Source organism: Didymosphaeria variabile (genome assembly GCF_027946475.1).
Source record: "Didymosphaeria variabile strain IMI 356815 chromosome Unknown scaffold_7, whole genome shotgun sequence".
NCBI classification, from domain to species: domain Eukaryota; kingdom Fungi; phylum Ascomycota; class Dothideomycetes; order Pleosporales; family Didymosphaeriaceae; genus Didymosphaeria; species Didymosphaeria variabile.
The window spans coordinates 1,050,280-1,065,794 of NW_026611626.1; the positions used below are offsets into that span (position 1 = coordinate 1,050,280).

Here is a 15,515-nt window from a genome sequence, read left to right on the forward strand (position 1 = left end):
AGTAACTTTTCTTTCGGGACTAGTTGCCGTATCATCGCACTGTGCTGCTCATGTACGGTCTTGCCGAATGGCTCTACGCCGCTGCGCAATGAGCGATAATCTGGACAACGGAAGAGCGCTGGCCAGAGGATGCGCTGGTGGACGTGCCATTGCCACCATAGATCGGCATTGAACCAGCTACAAATTTTCTTCAGCACAAATGCGACTAATATTAAAATTGGACTTACTCACCAGAGAAGCCACTTGAACCAGTCTTCGTTCACGGCGACAATGTTCGACATCACAGACGCGTGCCACGCATCAATGTCCTGGCGTGTATTTAGAATCACCTTGGCATCTGGATACGCTGCGATGAGCTCAGCGGAGAAGCAATTTGCAGCAGCATCGGTGACTGCTACAGCATGGCCGAGCAATGCATCAAAGTCCGCAGAGGTGATCGGCTCAGCAGTCGGCTTGAAAAATTTCCTCCGGGCTAGTGCAACCCAGGAATTCATACGATGCGGTGACTCGTTTAGCATATCCCAGCCCTGGGCTGATTGTAAGACATCGGAAAACCACGCAACCGAAGCGAGGGCGTACATGATATGTGTAATCGTAGCCGAGCGTCAACAGGGCTTTCTGCAGTGACTCGGTACCGGAGCGAGGCAGTCCAACACATATGACTTGCATTGGCTTCGAAGGGTCCCGCATCCTCGGGGGTGGATCAGGTGCGAACAACCCGTAGAACGATTCGATAACGTGCCATATCGGGCTGTGGAGACTGGTCATGGTGGACCAGAAGGCCGGTTGTGCTTCGAGCATGCCTCCAAGTATGACGCTTGTGCAAGGTACGATGAGATACTCAGCCGTTATATACGGTTTCGATACTCGGGCTGTACGCTCCGAGTCTGCGCTTGCCTCAGAGAATTCAAGCCATCGTATGCTGCGCTAATATCGTATTGATTCAAACCCCACAAATGCAACGGATATCAATGAAGGTTTGACACCCACTCATAGTCTCGCGTTTGCGCCAAATTAGTTCCAAAGCAATGTCAAGACCGACAGTAAATTCATTCGAAACATCGGCGACACCTTATTAGTGTTACACAATCTCGGCTTCTTGGCGTCACGTATAAGAGCCGCGTGCAATACCCGGTCGACGCGTCACATCCATTTACATATACAAATACCCGGAAAGGCTCCACTGTCCATCTACTTCAGACGTATTATCGGCATGATTCTGATTCCCCAATCCTTACTGCCGGTGAGAATGTACGTGCCTAACAAATGAAAAAAACGGTGCCAGTTGAGTATCATATGTCCTGAGTAGGCGCGATGCTTCCGGGGTCGGCGAGCCCGGTGGTTTCCAAAAGGATATCGAAGTCGTCATGGGAGTTGATGAGGTTCTTACCAATACGAGAGTACTTCCGCATGATATCAACTGACTGGTAGCAAGCCAAAAAAGCAGTGATTTCGAAATGTTAGGAAAGTAAAAACTAACAGAAAGGACGACTACCCCTTCGGACAGCTGCTCTTTCAAGAGCGTGATGTTTGCGTTTACCTCATCCTCATGAGAAGACCTTTGCCAACGAAGTGATAAAACATAGATTGCATGAAAAGTGAGGCTAATCGTATGTTTTGGAATCATACATGAAGCTAAACGCCACGAAATACTATAGAAGTGGAATGTAATCATAATCGGAATCTACATACGTGTCCGCATATGCATACTTTCATGATTGTGGTCCTCGTGCACATCGGTACCAGTTTGGTTCGATAATCCATGTAGTGTAACCTGTGTGAACCGGCTCTGGACGTTGCTTACATCTCCATGTCTGGTTCAAGCTGGCACCGGAATGGAGCATCTCCGCCTTGGGCCAACCTAGTCGACGTTATAGTACTCCTGGCTCACCATCTTGTACCCTAGCTGCGCACTCACGAAGCCGTACTCAAGGTCGTTGCGGCATACGGGTAAGCTTGCTAGCTCAGCCCCAAGACCGTATGTGTCATCATCATCGTCCATCATCATAGGGTCACCATCTCCCACGATCTCATCCCTCTCCAAGGCATGTTCGAACAGGCTTGAACCCACTGCGTAGACAGTGCCGCCCCGTTGAAGATAGTTCTTACAATTCGGAGGCCACTCGTTCGCTTCCCTCACCAGATGATGCATGGCTGCTTCGGTTGGCAGAGAACGTTCGATGCGCAAAACCGTCGCAAAGTGCGTGAATAGCTTTGAGAATCCCTGACGCATTGACTTGTTTGTCCTAAGATTGTCGCGGACATAAGGTAGGACATATCGAAGCTCTTCTGAATGCTCTTCGACAAACATATCACCCCCAGTCATATCTTGATCGATAGAGAAATCGAGGATGTCGTGCATATACTCAGCCTGATTGCGAAGGGCGAAACGCATTCGAGGACTGAAGAATCCTCCAACGCATATGCCACATGTGCAGCCATACTTGAGGCGCATCTTTTCCATGCTGTCGATAGCAGTCAGGCCCTTCAGCATGGCAAGACATAGAACTGTGTCTTCGCTAAAGCCCATGAATTTGTCCGAGACACTCAATGTCAACATGGCATGTACACGTTTGGTTCTGTATTCCTCATTGGACATCTCCAGTGCGTCTAATGCTGTCTCGCCTTTGTCATTCCGAACATTTTGAAGATCTGGGTTCTTTTGAAGAAGCCACGACACCGTTTGAGGCTTGGCCGTAGTTGCTGCGCAATGAAGAAAGGAATTGCCCTCGTTGTCTACGGCATGCCAGGCTGGGTCGCCATGGGCCTTCCCTTGAAGCTTTTCCTGCAATCGCGTACGCCAAGCGCCATCGGCTGAGCGGATGCAATCTTTGTAGACTTCTAACGTTTCTGATGAGGTCTGGCGCGGCGCAGGAGTGGGCAGCTCGAAGTCTGCATCTGCGTCTAATTTATGACATGGATGCTCCGAGCTGCTTGCCAGTGCAAGCCAGGCTGAGGAGCCCACTCTCCGGAAGCCCAATGACCGATAAAATCGCTCTGCGGCTAGTTGGTGCCGAAGCTGAATCTCCCCGGTTTCCTCTTCAGTCTTTCCTCTCGCCTCCGTTTTGACTACGGCATTGAGCCAGCCCGGAGCGACAACAGCAAAAAAGCTCTTTGACTTGCCCCGAGTTTCGTCAAGGACGGCTGTGACGAGCCTATGTCCGAGTCCCTGGCGTCGGTACGGTTCTTGTATAGAAATATATTCGAGCAGCAAGAGATCGCCGTGATCAAATTCGTCACCCCAGATTCCGGATCCTTTCTTGATGATCTGTTCTTTGAACATCTTTTTCAAGCGGCCATATCGGTCGAAAAGCTCGAAAGCCAGATTGCTCGTTTCTTGAGATGGCTGCTCCAAATCGCTGTAGAAGGACTGCATGCGTCGGCGACGAATGAGTTTAGCATTGCAATAACCCACGTGCAAAGGCTTATTCGGATTTGCTGGGTCAGCCACCTCAACTGTCCCGTCCATTTGCTCCAACCAGCGGAACTCAGCGAACTCGTCGTCTTCTGAAGCTTGATCAGATGTTCCCTCGTCATCGGACGAAAAGTAAATCTCCTCTTGCGAAGAGCTTTCGTCTTCGCTTGCGGATATCAAGGGGGAACGCGTCCTCCTCTTGATGTTTTGACTAGCTTCGCTGTATAATTGTCAGTGTGGTTCCTCAAGTATCGGGCAGAGCACCCACGCTGTTCTCTTAGTCATGGGGTTGGCATCCACTGACTCTCCAGCTTTCTCTGCACGAAGAGACTTTGCTACGTCTTGGAAGCATGTTTTCCAGTATCCCGCAGGCTTGGGATCGTTTCGCTCCGCCTTTGAATTCGATCGAAGAGCCACTTGAACCGTGAATTTGTCCACTCCATCGGCGTCATTCACCACTTTACGACGCGTTGTATGCTCCTCGCCTAGGTCATCGCTGGCGCTCCTCTTCCGATTACTAGAAGCCATCGGGAGGATATGGTGGTCAACAATCGAACAGTAGCTATAGTGACAGCTCGCAGTGAAGGTAGAGAACAAAAGTATGAACCCGGGAACACGTAGACTGTGACGGAAGGCGCTCTTCGGAGCGAGATGCGTGCAACTGCCGTGCTATCGGCAGCATGAATGATAGAATCTCGATATCGCACTGTCCCTCGGGGGTTTGCGTCAATGTAGAACGGGGAAGGCATTCTGAAGTGCAGGCGGCGCGGGAGATTTGTTGTCACATGAGGGGAAACGGAGGGAAGGAAGGCGCGGTGGCGTGCTTTGACCAGGCGAGTACGCACCCGAAAGGTGCGATCCACCAGCTTGCACCTGCCTTGCGGAATTGATCGATCAGGACTTTGACCGCGCCTCTTGACTGCAGCATGCCCCCGTGCATTGCTTCACGTCGAGCGATACCTACACTTTCCGGGTGCAGCATTGTTTCTGATAAGATAGCCCTCGGACCGACAACATTGAAAGTAGACTGGTAGCGACGCCCTAGTAAAGCAGGAGCGTTCGTAAGTGTATGGAGTCATTTGAGGCGAGAAAGCGCGGCTAATGTAATAACGCCTGGAGTCCTAACGCTTCTGCAGGTCATTGTGACAAGTGAAATGGCCACAACGACCATGAGGTGGTGCGAAAGGCTTGTGATGGGATACGGATACGTCAGGCAACCCATCGTACAATCGGAGAATTATCGTAAGCAAGTCGTCTGCAAAAGAATATACATGGACGGTGAATGTATCTCGATAGTCCAGAAGCCGCAGGATGCGTGCTGCATACCCCGCAGAATCTCCCCCACAGTCTTCCCCACATTCCGGAACCTCACTCTGGCGCCCTGGGAAAAGCCGGCTCTAGAGAAGCGAACACCTGCAGACTGTTATGCCTCAATGCCTGAATGCCGCCGCGTCTTTGATTCTTCTTCTTACTTGGAACTAAACCCGTATGAACAATGATAAACATGTGCACACAGCCAAAGACATAATAACACTACTGACATAGTGCATGCCGTTGCACAAGGGTATCTACAGTCCGGCTTTTCCGAAGGCGCTAGGGCCCTTGCCCGTTTCGCTTGTACCGTCGAGCTTTACTACGAGAGGAAGAGGAGATGCGATAAGTTGATTTAGATCTCCACCTTCCGACGGTTTTCCCGGAATTGCGTCCTCGACCCTTCGACATATCGTTAGCATTGGAGCATTTCTACGCACGTCGGCGTCTGCTCCCCTGTCAGAACACGAATCTTGAAAGGCCGATCAAAATAACGACCGAGGTCATAAACTTAAGTAGCCAGTCATATGGCTACTGATCCTCTGTGCCAGCATCTGTCGTCGTACTCACCGGCGCTAAACTTCCTGAGAACCTGAGCTATCTAGTCTATCATCATGTTGGGCCAGATTCATGTCAACATGGCGATAGCCTGTGCTGTCACCGTTGGCGCAGCAGGCGAAATCGTCCAGCTTCACGTCCCAAACCGGCCGCCCGTAGGGACGAACACCCTCACCGGTTCGTTCCAAGGTTATTCAATGGAATTTGCATCGTTCCCAAGTATAGCCGGCAATTACTCGTGGGTAATGCCATCATGGAGCCCTACAGCTTCGCTAATCCACCCCACGCTAGCTCACCCAACAGGTTATCCTACCGGATGCTCCAAAACTTGAAGGATATCACGAGGTCAGCCGTCCCCGTTCGCGTAGGTGGTACTACGGCCAACCACGGCATCTGGGTACCTGACCAAGAACAAGCCATCATTCAGAACTTCGCTGTTGTAGGTGCGGATCAGCCAGCAAATTCTACCTGGGGTCCGGCATACCTCGAGTCCTTCAAGATTTTGCCCAAAGGTACCCAATACACGGTTGGCGTGACGTTTGACAGCGGGAGTGTTGGGGCGAAGAAGACGGTCGATGAGGCAAAGGTCTTCTACAATGGCCTTGGGAAAGACATTTTCGCTTTTGAGGTGGGGAACGAGTTTGACGGTACGAACCCAACAACGCACTCCCAGACATGTGCCAGCTGATGATCATGTTTCTAGCGTTTCCTGTGGACCGCAACACGAGTACTTGGTCGATTGGTGAATACGTCCCAGAATGGTTGGAGCGCACTGGCTTCGTGGCAAAGGCAGTGTTCAGAAATGCTCTGGCGAAGCGGTTTCAAGCCGGAGTATTCGTTGTCCCGGGCACAGTTACCAATGATACCTCTTGGACGACCAAAGCAGCTATCGACCTGGGAATAGCTTCAACTGGTGTGGCGAGGACCTTCTGCACGCATTATTACGCCGGCGCTGCATGTGGACCACTCAAGCCCACTCTCGCAGGGGCCTTGATGAATCGCACGAACCTAGTGCAATCCATGGGGTACCAAGCTACGTCTTCCTCATATTCGGTTTCCAAGGGTTTAACTTATATCATCGGCGAAACGAATTCCATTGCCTGTCAAGGCCTCGCTGGCGTCTCTGATGTATTCGGTGCGGCGCTTTGGAGTGTTGACTACGCATTGTACGCAGCTTCACTCAATGTATCCAACGTTTACTGGCACATGGGCACTGGTTATCGTTATGCAGCCTGGCAGGCTACGCAGAATGGCACTACAACACCTGGACCGCGGCCCCTGTACTACGGGAACCTGTTCGTCGCCACAGCTCTCGGAGAAGGCAATACCCAGGTGGTACCTATCGTCAATTCGACGTCTCTCGCTGGTTACGCCGTTTACTCGAACACTCCCCGGGACTCGTCACTTCGAAGCATTGTTCTGGTCAACATGAACGTCTTCAACTCTACCAGCACTCCAGCAGCCTCGCGACCGAGCGCAGGATTTGCGCTACCCTCGCACCTTCGCAATAAACACTCAAAGGTTTCAGTGCAACGTTTGACTGCATCAGGCGCAGAAGTTCGTGAGGGAATATCGTTTGCCGGTCAGACAGTTGCACTCGATGGTAACATCACCGGAAATCGCAAGAAAGAGATGCTGATAGGCAACACTGTTAAGGTTCACGCAAGCGAAGCTGTGTTGCTCCAAATAGAATAGGATCTAGCCTACAATAAAAGGTCAAGTACCGAAGCTGGCGGTCTGCTATGCGAGTCTCGCCACAGGTCCCTTCGGCCATATCCGCACAATCAACTTACGAATTCCATCCATGACCAATGCAAGCGGAAGAGGCATCAGTCAGAATTCGATCGGAACAAACACCGTTCCAAATAAGCTTTGCGCAACACGATCCCCTGTGACAAAGATCGCAATCGCGAGCGATATCAGAATCAATTCAATGAGCCGTATGTAGCTATTATACAAAAGCACTCGGTGGGCTATCGCTCAAGTCAAGATCGGCAACCCGAACTACCACAACTGACATGTTGGCTTCTTCTCCTTGCACTTGAAGCTCTCCCTAAACTCGCGGCTGTTTGCCATAGTCCCTAGAATGCGCGCCCATTTGGGTGCATGAGGATCGGTGTATATGCGCTGAATCGCAGTCTCCATGCGTGTCTTGCCGCACCACCAGTTCGAGTATGTGACGAAGAAGAGCTGATCCTGCGTAAAATGGTCTAAGCCCGGAAGGTCCTGGTTGGGCTTCTTATGGGCGCGTCGCTTCCATGCTTGGAAAGACGCCGACAAGCCGCCTGCATCGGCAATGTTTTCACCAAGTGTGAGACGTCCATTGACGTGGAGGGGTTTGTCATCTGGTCCTGGAACGGTGTAGTTAGCGTACTGGTCGACAAAGCACTCAGCACGCTTTTCAAATGCCTTGACTGTATCGTTTGACCACCAATCCGTATAGTTACCAATTTGGTCATAGTGTCGGCCTGTCGAGTCGAAGGCGTGACTCAGCTCATGGCCAGCCACAGACCCGAACGCGCCATATGACATGTAGGCAGGGACATCGACGTCGAAGACGGGGAATTGCATGATTCCGGCAGGAAAGACGATTTCATTGCCTGGTGGGTTGTAGTAGGCATTGACTGTCGGAACGGTCATGCCCCACTGGTCGCGGTCTACAGGCTTGCCAAGGGCAGACCATCCGTCACCTACGGCAAACTGTCGCACCGAGAGAGCGTTGGCAAAGAAAGTGTCCGTAGAGATGTTGACCGAGCTGTAATATTCCTTCAAGTCGGAAGGATCCATGATGTCTGGGCTTTTCGTAGGATATCCGATCTTCTGAACAATGTTGTGTACTTTATCAATCGCCTTCTTGCTCGTCGCCTTGTCTACCCATGTGGCAGCTTTGAGCTTCTTGGCAAATTCGGCCTTGATGTCGTTGATGATGGTATCACCGAATTCTTTAGCCTCGGCCGAGAAAGCCTTCTCGACAAAGAAACGACTCAGGAACCAACCCAGGCCGTCGTCAATATGGCCGACACATCTGCGCCATCGTTCGGGGGTGGAATCAGGGTCCTGTATTGATCAGCTCGGAAATAATAGAAATTATCTCAAACGCACCTTGCCAACGAGCTCATTGGTGAACCTTTTGTAAGGCTTGATAGCGTCCGCTTCGATGTACCCGGAGAATGACTGAACAGCTTTCCAGATGAAGTAGCTCTGAAGTACCTTGGCTTCTGTTTCGGATATGATCGATGACAACTCTTTCTGGTAGTCTGGCGTCATAACGATGACTCTTCCAACGTCAACGTTGCCAGGCGTGAGACCCTGGATCAAGGACTTGAGATTGACTTGAGTGGTTAGATTCGCCGCTTCGTCGATAGGCATTGGATTGTAGTATTTGGTAACGTCTTCCCGGTCCTCAGTAGGAGGCGAAGCGGCTGCAAGCTTCTTCTCCAGGTCAATGACCTTGGAATATGCGTCCTTGTACTCTTCGGGATAAATGCTATCGAGTACTTCAACGACAACGGCGCGATATTTTTCAACAAGCTTCTCGTCCTCATAGCGCTCCTTGGATGGCAAACCAAAGCTCCAAGGTGCTGAAACAGAAACGACGACTGTGTCTGGATCACGATCATCTGCGCCCGTCCCTGCAGTGACCAAAGCAGATACTCCATACTTTGCAAGAAGAAGGATGGCATCCTCGAGGTTTGCAGAATCATCGACCGGATAGGTTTTCTTGATTTCGTCAAGTACTTGGAGTAGCGGACCGGTGCCAAGATTCCTGACTTTGTCTTCATCAAGGCAGGCATCGTAGGCTGCTTTCATCTTGTCAAAGTTTTCCTCGTCTGCAGACTTTTTCGTGGCCAGCAGATTCATTGGTGAGAAGTAGGAATGCTATAAGCCATCGTTAGCTCGCATAACATTTTCAGTGCGCGTTACGCATACCTGCGAGTCTCTGGGGTATGGAGCATCGAGGATATGACGAAGTAGAAGCTCTGAATTCTCATTCATGATTGTTCCCGTGAACGCATCCCCTTGGTCAGGACGAAGATCATGTCGGTCTCTCCACCCACCACAGACAAGTTCCTCAAAGTCATCACAGGGATCGAGTTCTTTGTAGTTGGGCGAAAGGTTGTAGAGAATCTCTGATGCTGCGTGGACGCAGGCTGGGGTCAAGCACAGCTTTGATGATGCCGACTCATCTTGGTTGTTTGCTGCGTTTGTTAATTGAGCACTCGCTATAATCTAGAACTTCAACCTTACTATCTGCAATACTATAATAAATCAATCCTAAAGCAGCAGCGGCGCCAAACACTCTCAAAGCATAAAAGACGGACAAGCCGCGTCGGGGTGATGCCTTGGCCCTAGCATTGGGTTGGGGAAGGAGAGGCGTCTTCTCCGACATCTTGAGACGCCCAAGCTCAGAGCACTTTGCTTTGCTAGAATACTTGAGAAAATGTGACGGTTGGTGCTATTCGAATTGATAACGAGATGAAAAGAGATGAACTTGTTCAGCAGGTGGTTGGTACGGTGGTCACGATGCGATGATGCGGACATCTGGGGTAGCGCTTAGCGACCCAGCCACCCAACCAATGTGTCAGGTTCCAGGCACGACCCTGCAATGGGTTAGCGCTGGTCGAGTATAGTGCCAGATTCAATTGCATGTCTCTTCGGGCAATCGACACAGCTTCCGTGGTTCTTCTTCCGGAAACTACCTACCTATGGTATATTACACGTATATAGCCGATTTCCAAAGAGTTCGAAGGACAGTCTGCACGTGGGTATATACCAAGCTCAGCCCACCGAGCGAGAATCAAACGATGCCACGTCAGCTTTATCAGGGAACACAGGCCCATATGTGTGCGCAGAGGCTTGGTGTGTAATTTTACTGGAAGCGGCAGTATTCCCGGGACTTCTAAAACAGTACGTGGAGATGTAGCGAGATAGTGGTATTCGGCGGAACTATATCCACAGGCATGGCTTGCGGTCCATGGGCTGCCATCAATCCATGGACTGGAAGGTCAGGAGCCGTAAATGCTACCAGCGCCATAGACAATGGCAACTCAAGATAGCAGTACTAATCTAGGGGAGGACCTGCCAATCGATGACAACTGACACGATACATGGGTGTTGATTGTTCGGATCTATACGATAGCCGAGTACGGGTATACGCTCTATACGAGCGTCAAGCGGGAGCACGACCAATGACCTTCATGCCAATTCCGCAACCCACCAGATCCACCCAATCTTCCAAGGACTATCCCAGCATTTGCCTTCCTTTCTCGTCCATGCGTGCGACGTAGTTGCATACGTTTGACAGTGCGATCTGCATATGATGGGTCGGATTGTGCACCATCCCTCCCTGCGGAACCTCACTTTAAACCCTCTTACTCTGCAACTTACGAACATCGCGTTTGTGAGATTCAAACAAACCGATTCTCTCAAAACATTATGGCGGGCGCCCTTCAAGGCATTATCTCCAAAGCCCATGCGGCCGACTGGCTATCCTTCCAAGGCATCTTGACTTTACTGGCCTTCGTCTTCGCTGTCCAAATCATCCAAGCCATAGCGAGAGCCATCTATAACGTCTACTTCCACCCACTTAGCAGATATCCTGGTCCCAAATTATGGGCGGCCTTCGAAGTCTCAAGAACTATCGAACGCGTCCGAGGTCGCCTTGATTTTGCGATTGTGGACGAACACCGGAAACATGGCGAAGTCGTGCGCGTCGGCGTGGACGAGTTATCCTTCATCCACCCCAGCGCATGGAAAGACATTTACGGTCACGGGCACGCCGAGTTGCCGAAATATTTTCCGCCCAAAACCATCAATCCGAATCAGATCATTGCTGCGAAGAGCGGAGATCACTTTCGCATGCGTCGGGCTTTTCTTCCAGCCTTTTCGGAGAAGGCGTTGGCGCAGCAAGAGAAGCTTATGCGCGTTTACATTGACCTGCTTATCCAGCGGCTCTCCGAGTGCGCTCAGTCCGGCGTACCAGCGAATATGACGGAATGGTACAATTTGACGACGTTTGATCTTATCGCTGATTTGACATTTGGAAAATCGCTTGGTGGGCTTGAATCTGGCGAATCTAATCAGTGGACCAAGAAGATCGAAACCATGTTAAAGCTTATGCCTACGCTTATGCTTCTAACGAGTTTCCCGCTTTTGGCAACCATTCTGAACTTTCTATTCGGTCGAAAGATGGAAGAGGCACGACAGAAGCATTTCGAGTATGCCGCATCACTAGCTATGGGGCGTCTCCAAGGAAAGGAGCAGGCCGATCGAGGAGATTTCATGGACTACATTTTACGCTCCCGTGGTGAAGCACATCAAGTCACAGACGAGGAGCTTGTGCACAATTCCGACCTGTTCATGCTTGCGGGCTCAGAGACCACAGCAACTCTGCTTCTGGGTGTTACATACTACCTGCTGAAGAATCCAGAAGTGTACAGAAAGGCCACTGACGAAGTGCGTTTGGTGTTTAAGAAGCCAGAGGACATCACATTCAAGGAAGCCACGCAGCGGTTGCCTTACATGATGGCTTGTCTGAGCGAGGCATTGCGCGTATTTCCGTCTATTCCACTCGCCCTGTTCCGCATCACTCAAGCTGGGACTCCAATTGCTGGCCATATAATACCGCCTGGTGTACGTATCACTGTGCCATTCATCCTGTCAAATAGTAGCTAACAGTACCAGACTCGCGTCGGCGTCCATCAGCTCTCAGCATACCACTCGCCCCTCAACTTCCATGACCCTGACTCATTTCATCCAGAACGATGGCTACCGGAAGTCTACAATGATCCCTCATCGCCATTCCACAATGATCGACGCGAGGTACATAAGCCGTTCTCTTTCGGCCCGCGTGACTGCATTGGGCGAAATCTTGCGTACCATGAAATGCGACTTATTCTTGCTATGGTCCTTTGGAACTTTGACTTGGAGCTGGATGCAGGTATGGAACAGTGGCACTTGCAAAAGATCTTTGGTATCTGGTCGAAGCCTCCACTTCGTGTACGTCTCAGTAAGAGGAAGGTGGAGTAGGCGCTAGGAAGCGCTTTCGTATTCATGAGCGTTCAGCTTGCATTACCTCAGTTTGAGCCCACTATTGGACTTGTAGTGCTCTTCTCCAATACTTATCAATGTACTCCTCCGCTTCACTCTTTATTCTAGCTGGCTAAATATGTGACGACATCCTTCCAAGCCGCCCACCTTCGTTCTTCGCGGTACCTAATTCATCAAGTCCACAATCGCTACTAAACGAATGATGTGCAACTGGTGGGCATTTAGTGTAACTGCATGCTTCCATGGTAGTTTTGGGCCACGTCGTCAATTAGCACTATTTGAATGCCTCAATATCAGTGAAGGTCTGCGAACGTTACACAAGATAGTTCAAGCTGATGACGATCATCCAGATCAGGTAGAAGCCAACAGTGTAGAAGGTCCAGCAAAGCCATACAAGCGAGACAACTGTTCAGGAAACGAAGAATTATCGAATTGTTAGCCAGCTAACAATGACTTCAATAGCTACTTCTTCTCAACGGCAGTTTCGCTAGAATCGGCCTTGTTCTGCGTCTCATGTGGCCACCAAGCTCTCCAGGGCTGCGTCGATTACGAGCTTCTCTTTTTTTAGGTTATCCCAGTCGTGCTCATCTGGCCAAATGAGTGAGAGATAATGACAATGTAAAGTAACCGTGTCGCAACGCTACTTGTGCTGAGGATTTCACGCTATTCTACATTCGGCAGTAAATCTCTCATTGGCTGCTTTCAATTTGCGGCAGGACATCTACCAATTCGTCCGACCGCACGGAACCCCTTCTGATGGTCATGGATGACAGTCGACGATCAAAATATCTCGGAATTGGTCGGAATCCAAGTTCCCCCGTTATGTCTGCTAACAGCCTCGCCTTCACTTCATGCCACAACCGTTAACCGCATCTGGCATCAAATCTCTCATTGGTCGACATGATTTACATCAAGTATATATGCTCTCATACTCGCAATAAATCCCAGCAAATATAGCAGACCATCTCCGGCTCTTTGACACCACTGCTTCTCGGCTTGCCACTTCTCTGCGTTCCATCACTAGGAAAATCTGCTACTCTCAACTGAATGGTCAAAATGGACTACAAGCGCTCCGTAATTATCACGGGCGGCACAATCAGCATGGGCTACCACGCCGCCCTCTCAATCGCCCGCCTCCACCCAGACTACCTCATTGTCCTCTCCTCGCGCTCGGATCCAAACCACGCCGCGGACACAATCAACAAAACCCTAAGACAGAACAATGTCATATATCTTCCTCTTGATCTCTCTTCCTCCTCCAACATCCGGGCCTTCGCCAAAGAATGGAGTCAGAAGGCGTTTCCACCTGTCCAAGCCCTCCTACTAAACGCCGCTTTGCAGTTCCCCGGAGCACTGACGCTCACGGACGAAGGCATTGAAAAGACCTTCGCAATCACACACGTCGGACACGCTTTACTTTTCCACCTTATCTGCCCTTCCCTCGCTCCCAAAGCACGCATTCTGATAACAGCGTCCGGCGTCCACGATTCCGCGCTCAAAACCGGCATGCCAAAACCAATTTACACTTCCGCTGAACAGCTAGCGCATCCGCCAAGTGAAATTGCAAAGGGCGATGGAAGGACACATTATGTTAATGCGAAGCTAGCAAATATTCTCTGGACGTATGCGCTGCAGAAGCGGCTTGACGAGAGCGGAAATGAGAGGGATATTTGTGTGAATGCGATGGATCCAGGTCTTATGCCTGGCTCAGGCTTAGCAAGAGAATATCCCCCGTTCTTTCGGTGGCTGTGGAACAATGTCTTACCAAGAATTATGCCGGTGTTGAGGTTGGCGTTTGGGACGAGAAACATTCATTCGGTTGAGGAAAGCGGCGAGGCCTTGGCACGGTTGGGCGTTGCTGAAGATGTGGAGGGTGTGAAGGGGAAGTATTATGAGGGGAAGAAAGAGAGGAAGAGTAGTGTTGAGAGTTATGATGTGAAGAAGCAGGATGATTTGTGGGAGTGGACGGTGGAGTGGGCGGCGAGAGATGGGGAGGAGTTGGGAAAATTCAAGAGCTTTGCTTAGGTAGCCCGGGTATATCGAACATTGTTTCATTCTGTTCAAAGTCAGTTGGTTTGATCAAGGTTTGAATAGCGAGAACATACAGCATGGGAGTGTTGTTTCGCAGTGAGTAGCATGGGACCAGACAAAAAGGCTCTGATCTTTCCCTACTGAGGATGAATCAGATTAAAGTGAACATCAAAATTGGTTGGATATCATTGTGGGTCTTCTCATATCATACATGGCCTCAAGCAGCCTACTCGGCTTTCTCCATAATTCATCCCACGTCTGTTTTGATTGATTGCCAACTGCGCGAGCCTTTCTTGTTCGTTGTTCAATCTCGTACCTATTCCCCCTTTCGTACATACGCGTCTTCACTCCTTCTTGTCCGCATCACCCTCCCTCTTCTCTAACACCTGATCTACAATACCAAACTCCAGCGCCTCTCCCGCGTCCATGAAATAGTCCCTCTCCATATATTTCTCAATCTCTTCGAGTGTTCTGCTCTTAGTCAAATGCTTCTGATATATCCTATTCAGCTGATCCCTCACCCTCAATATCTCTTTCGCATGGTCCGCAATATCGCTCGCCTTGCCGCTGTATCCACCGCTCGGCTGGTGAATCATGACCCTGCTGTGCGGGAGAATGTACCGCTGTCCGGGACTCCCACCCGCCAAGAGTAGAGAGCCCATGGAGGCGGCCTGCCCCATGCAGATGGTGGTGACTGGACACCGGATGTAGTGCATAGTGTCGTAGATGGCCATGCCGGCGGTAACGGAGCCGCCGGGGGAGTTTATGTATAGAGAGATGGGCTTAGAGGGGTTGTCGGCTTCGAGGAAAAGGAGCTGCGCGGTGACGGTGGCGGACATGGGGTCGTCGACTTGGCCGTTGAGGCAGATGATGCGTTCGGAGAGGAGGCGAGAGAAGATGTCAGAGGTTTTCCAGCCGCCGGCCTGGTTTTCTAATTATTTGGTGTTCGAATGGAAGGGTAGGAGGGAAACATACCACTGTCTCGGTCACGTAGGGCACTGGCATCCACGATGTCGGTTGTGAAGACTGCGCTTGCGTTTGGATCTGTGACGGCGGGGGAATGGATATTGACGAGAACGCGCGCGCAGTGCGCTGTCTAGAAGCTTCAGATATCGTCCGCCTTGCAACGCTTCGTAATATAGAAGCCATG

At 50.6% G+C, this 15,515-nt stretch overlaps 7 protein-coding genes across 7 annotated transcripts; 3 read left to right on the forward strand and 4 right to left on the reverse strand.

Annotated features, from left to right (window-relative positions):
• Positions 1–227: 227 nt before the first annotated feature.
• On the reverse strand, positions 228–768 carry N0V89_009482 (uncharacterized protein; the record flags this gene model as incomplete). Its single annotated transcript, XM_056218233.1, has 2 exons — positions 228–527; positions 580–768. 2 exons carry the CDS (start codon positions 766–768, stop codon positions 228–230), a joined length of 489 nt encoding a protein of 162 aa, XP_056067498.1.
• Positions 769–1,861: 1,093 nt separating this feature from the next.
• On the reverse strand, positions 1,862–3,943 carry N0V89_009483 (uncharacterized protein; the record flags this gene model as incomplete). Its single annotated transcript, XM_056218234.1, has 2 exons — positions 1,862–3,635; positions 3,684–3,943. The coding sequence occupies 2 exons, from the start codon at positions 3,941–3,943 to the stop codon at positions 1,862–1,864; spliced, it is 2,034 nt and encodes a 677-aa protein (XP_056067499.1).
• A 1,594-nt stretch (positions 3,944–5,537) lies between these two features.
• N0V89_009484 (uncharacterized protein) lies at positions 5,538–6,979 on the forward strand (the record flags this gene model as incomplete). Its single annotated transcript, XM_056218235.1, has 2 exons — positions 5,538–5,931; positions 5,988–6,979. The coding sequence occupies 2 exons, from the start codon at positions 5,538–5,540 to the stop codon at positions 6,977–6,979; spliced, it is 1,386 nt and encodes a 461-aa protein (XP_056067500.1).
• Positions 6,980–7,288: 309 nt separating this feature from the next.
• On the reverse strand, positions 7,289–9,280 carry N0V89_009485 (uncharacterized protein; the record flags this gene model as incomplete). The annotated part of the gene is made up of 3 exons (XM_056218236.1): positions 7,289–8,341; positions 8,387–9,163; positions 9,215–9,280. 3 exons carry the CDS (start codon positions 9,278–9,280, stop codon positions 7,289–7,291), a joined length of 1,896 nt encoding a protein of 631 aa, XP_056067501.1.
• Positions 9,281–10,720: 1,440 nt separating this feature from the next.
• On the forward strand, positions 10,721–12,313 carry N0V89_009486 (uncharacterized protein; the record flags this gene model as incomplete). Its single annotated transcript, XM_056218237.1, has 2 exons — positions 10,721–11,917; positions 11,969–12,313. 2 exons carry the CDS (start codon positions 10,721–10,723, stop codon positions 12,311–12,313), a joined length of 1,542 nt encoding a protein of 513 aa, XP_056067502.1.
• Positions 12,314–13,390: 1,077 nt separating this feature from the next.
• On the forward strand, positions 13,391–14,359 carry N0V89_009487 (uncharacterized protein; the record flags this gene model as incomplete). The annotated part of the gene is made up of 1 exon (XM_056218238.1): positions 13,391–14,359. One exon carries the CDS (start codon positions 13,391–13,393, stop codon positions 14,357–14,359), a length of 969 nt encoding a protein of 322 aa, XP_056067503.1.
• A 350-nt stretch (positions 14,360–14,709) lies between these two features.
• On the reverse strand, positions 14,710–15,514 carry N0V89_009488 (uncharacterized protein; the record flags this gene model as incomplete). Its single annotated transcript, XM_056218239.1, has 2 exons — positions 14,710–15,288; positions 15,341–15,514. 2 exons carry the CDS (start codon positions 15,512–15,514, stop codon positions 14,710–14,712), a joined length of 753 nt encoding a protein of 250 aa, XP_056067504.1.
• Between the last annotated feature and the right edge of the window lies 1 nt (position 15,515).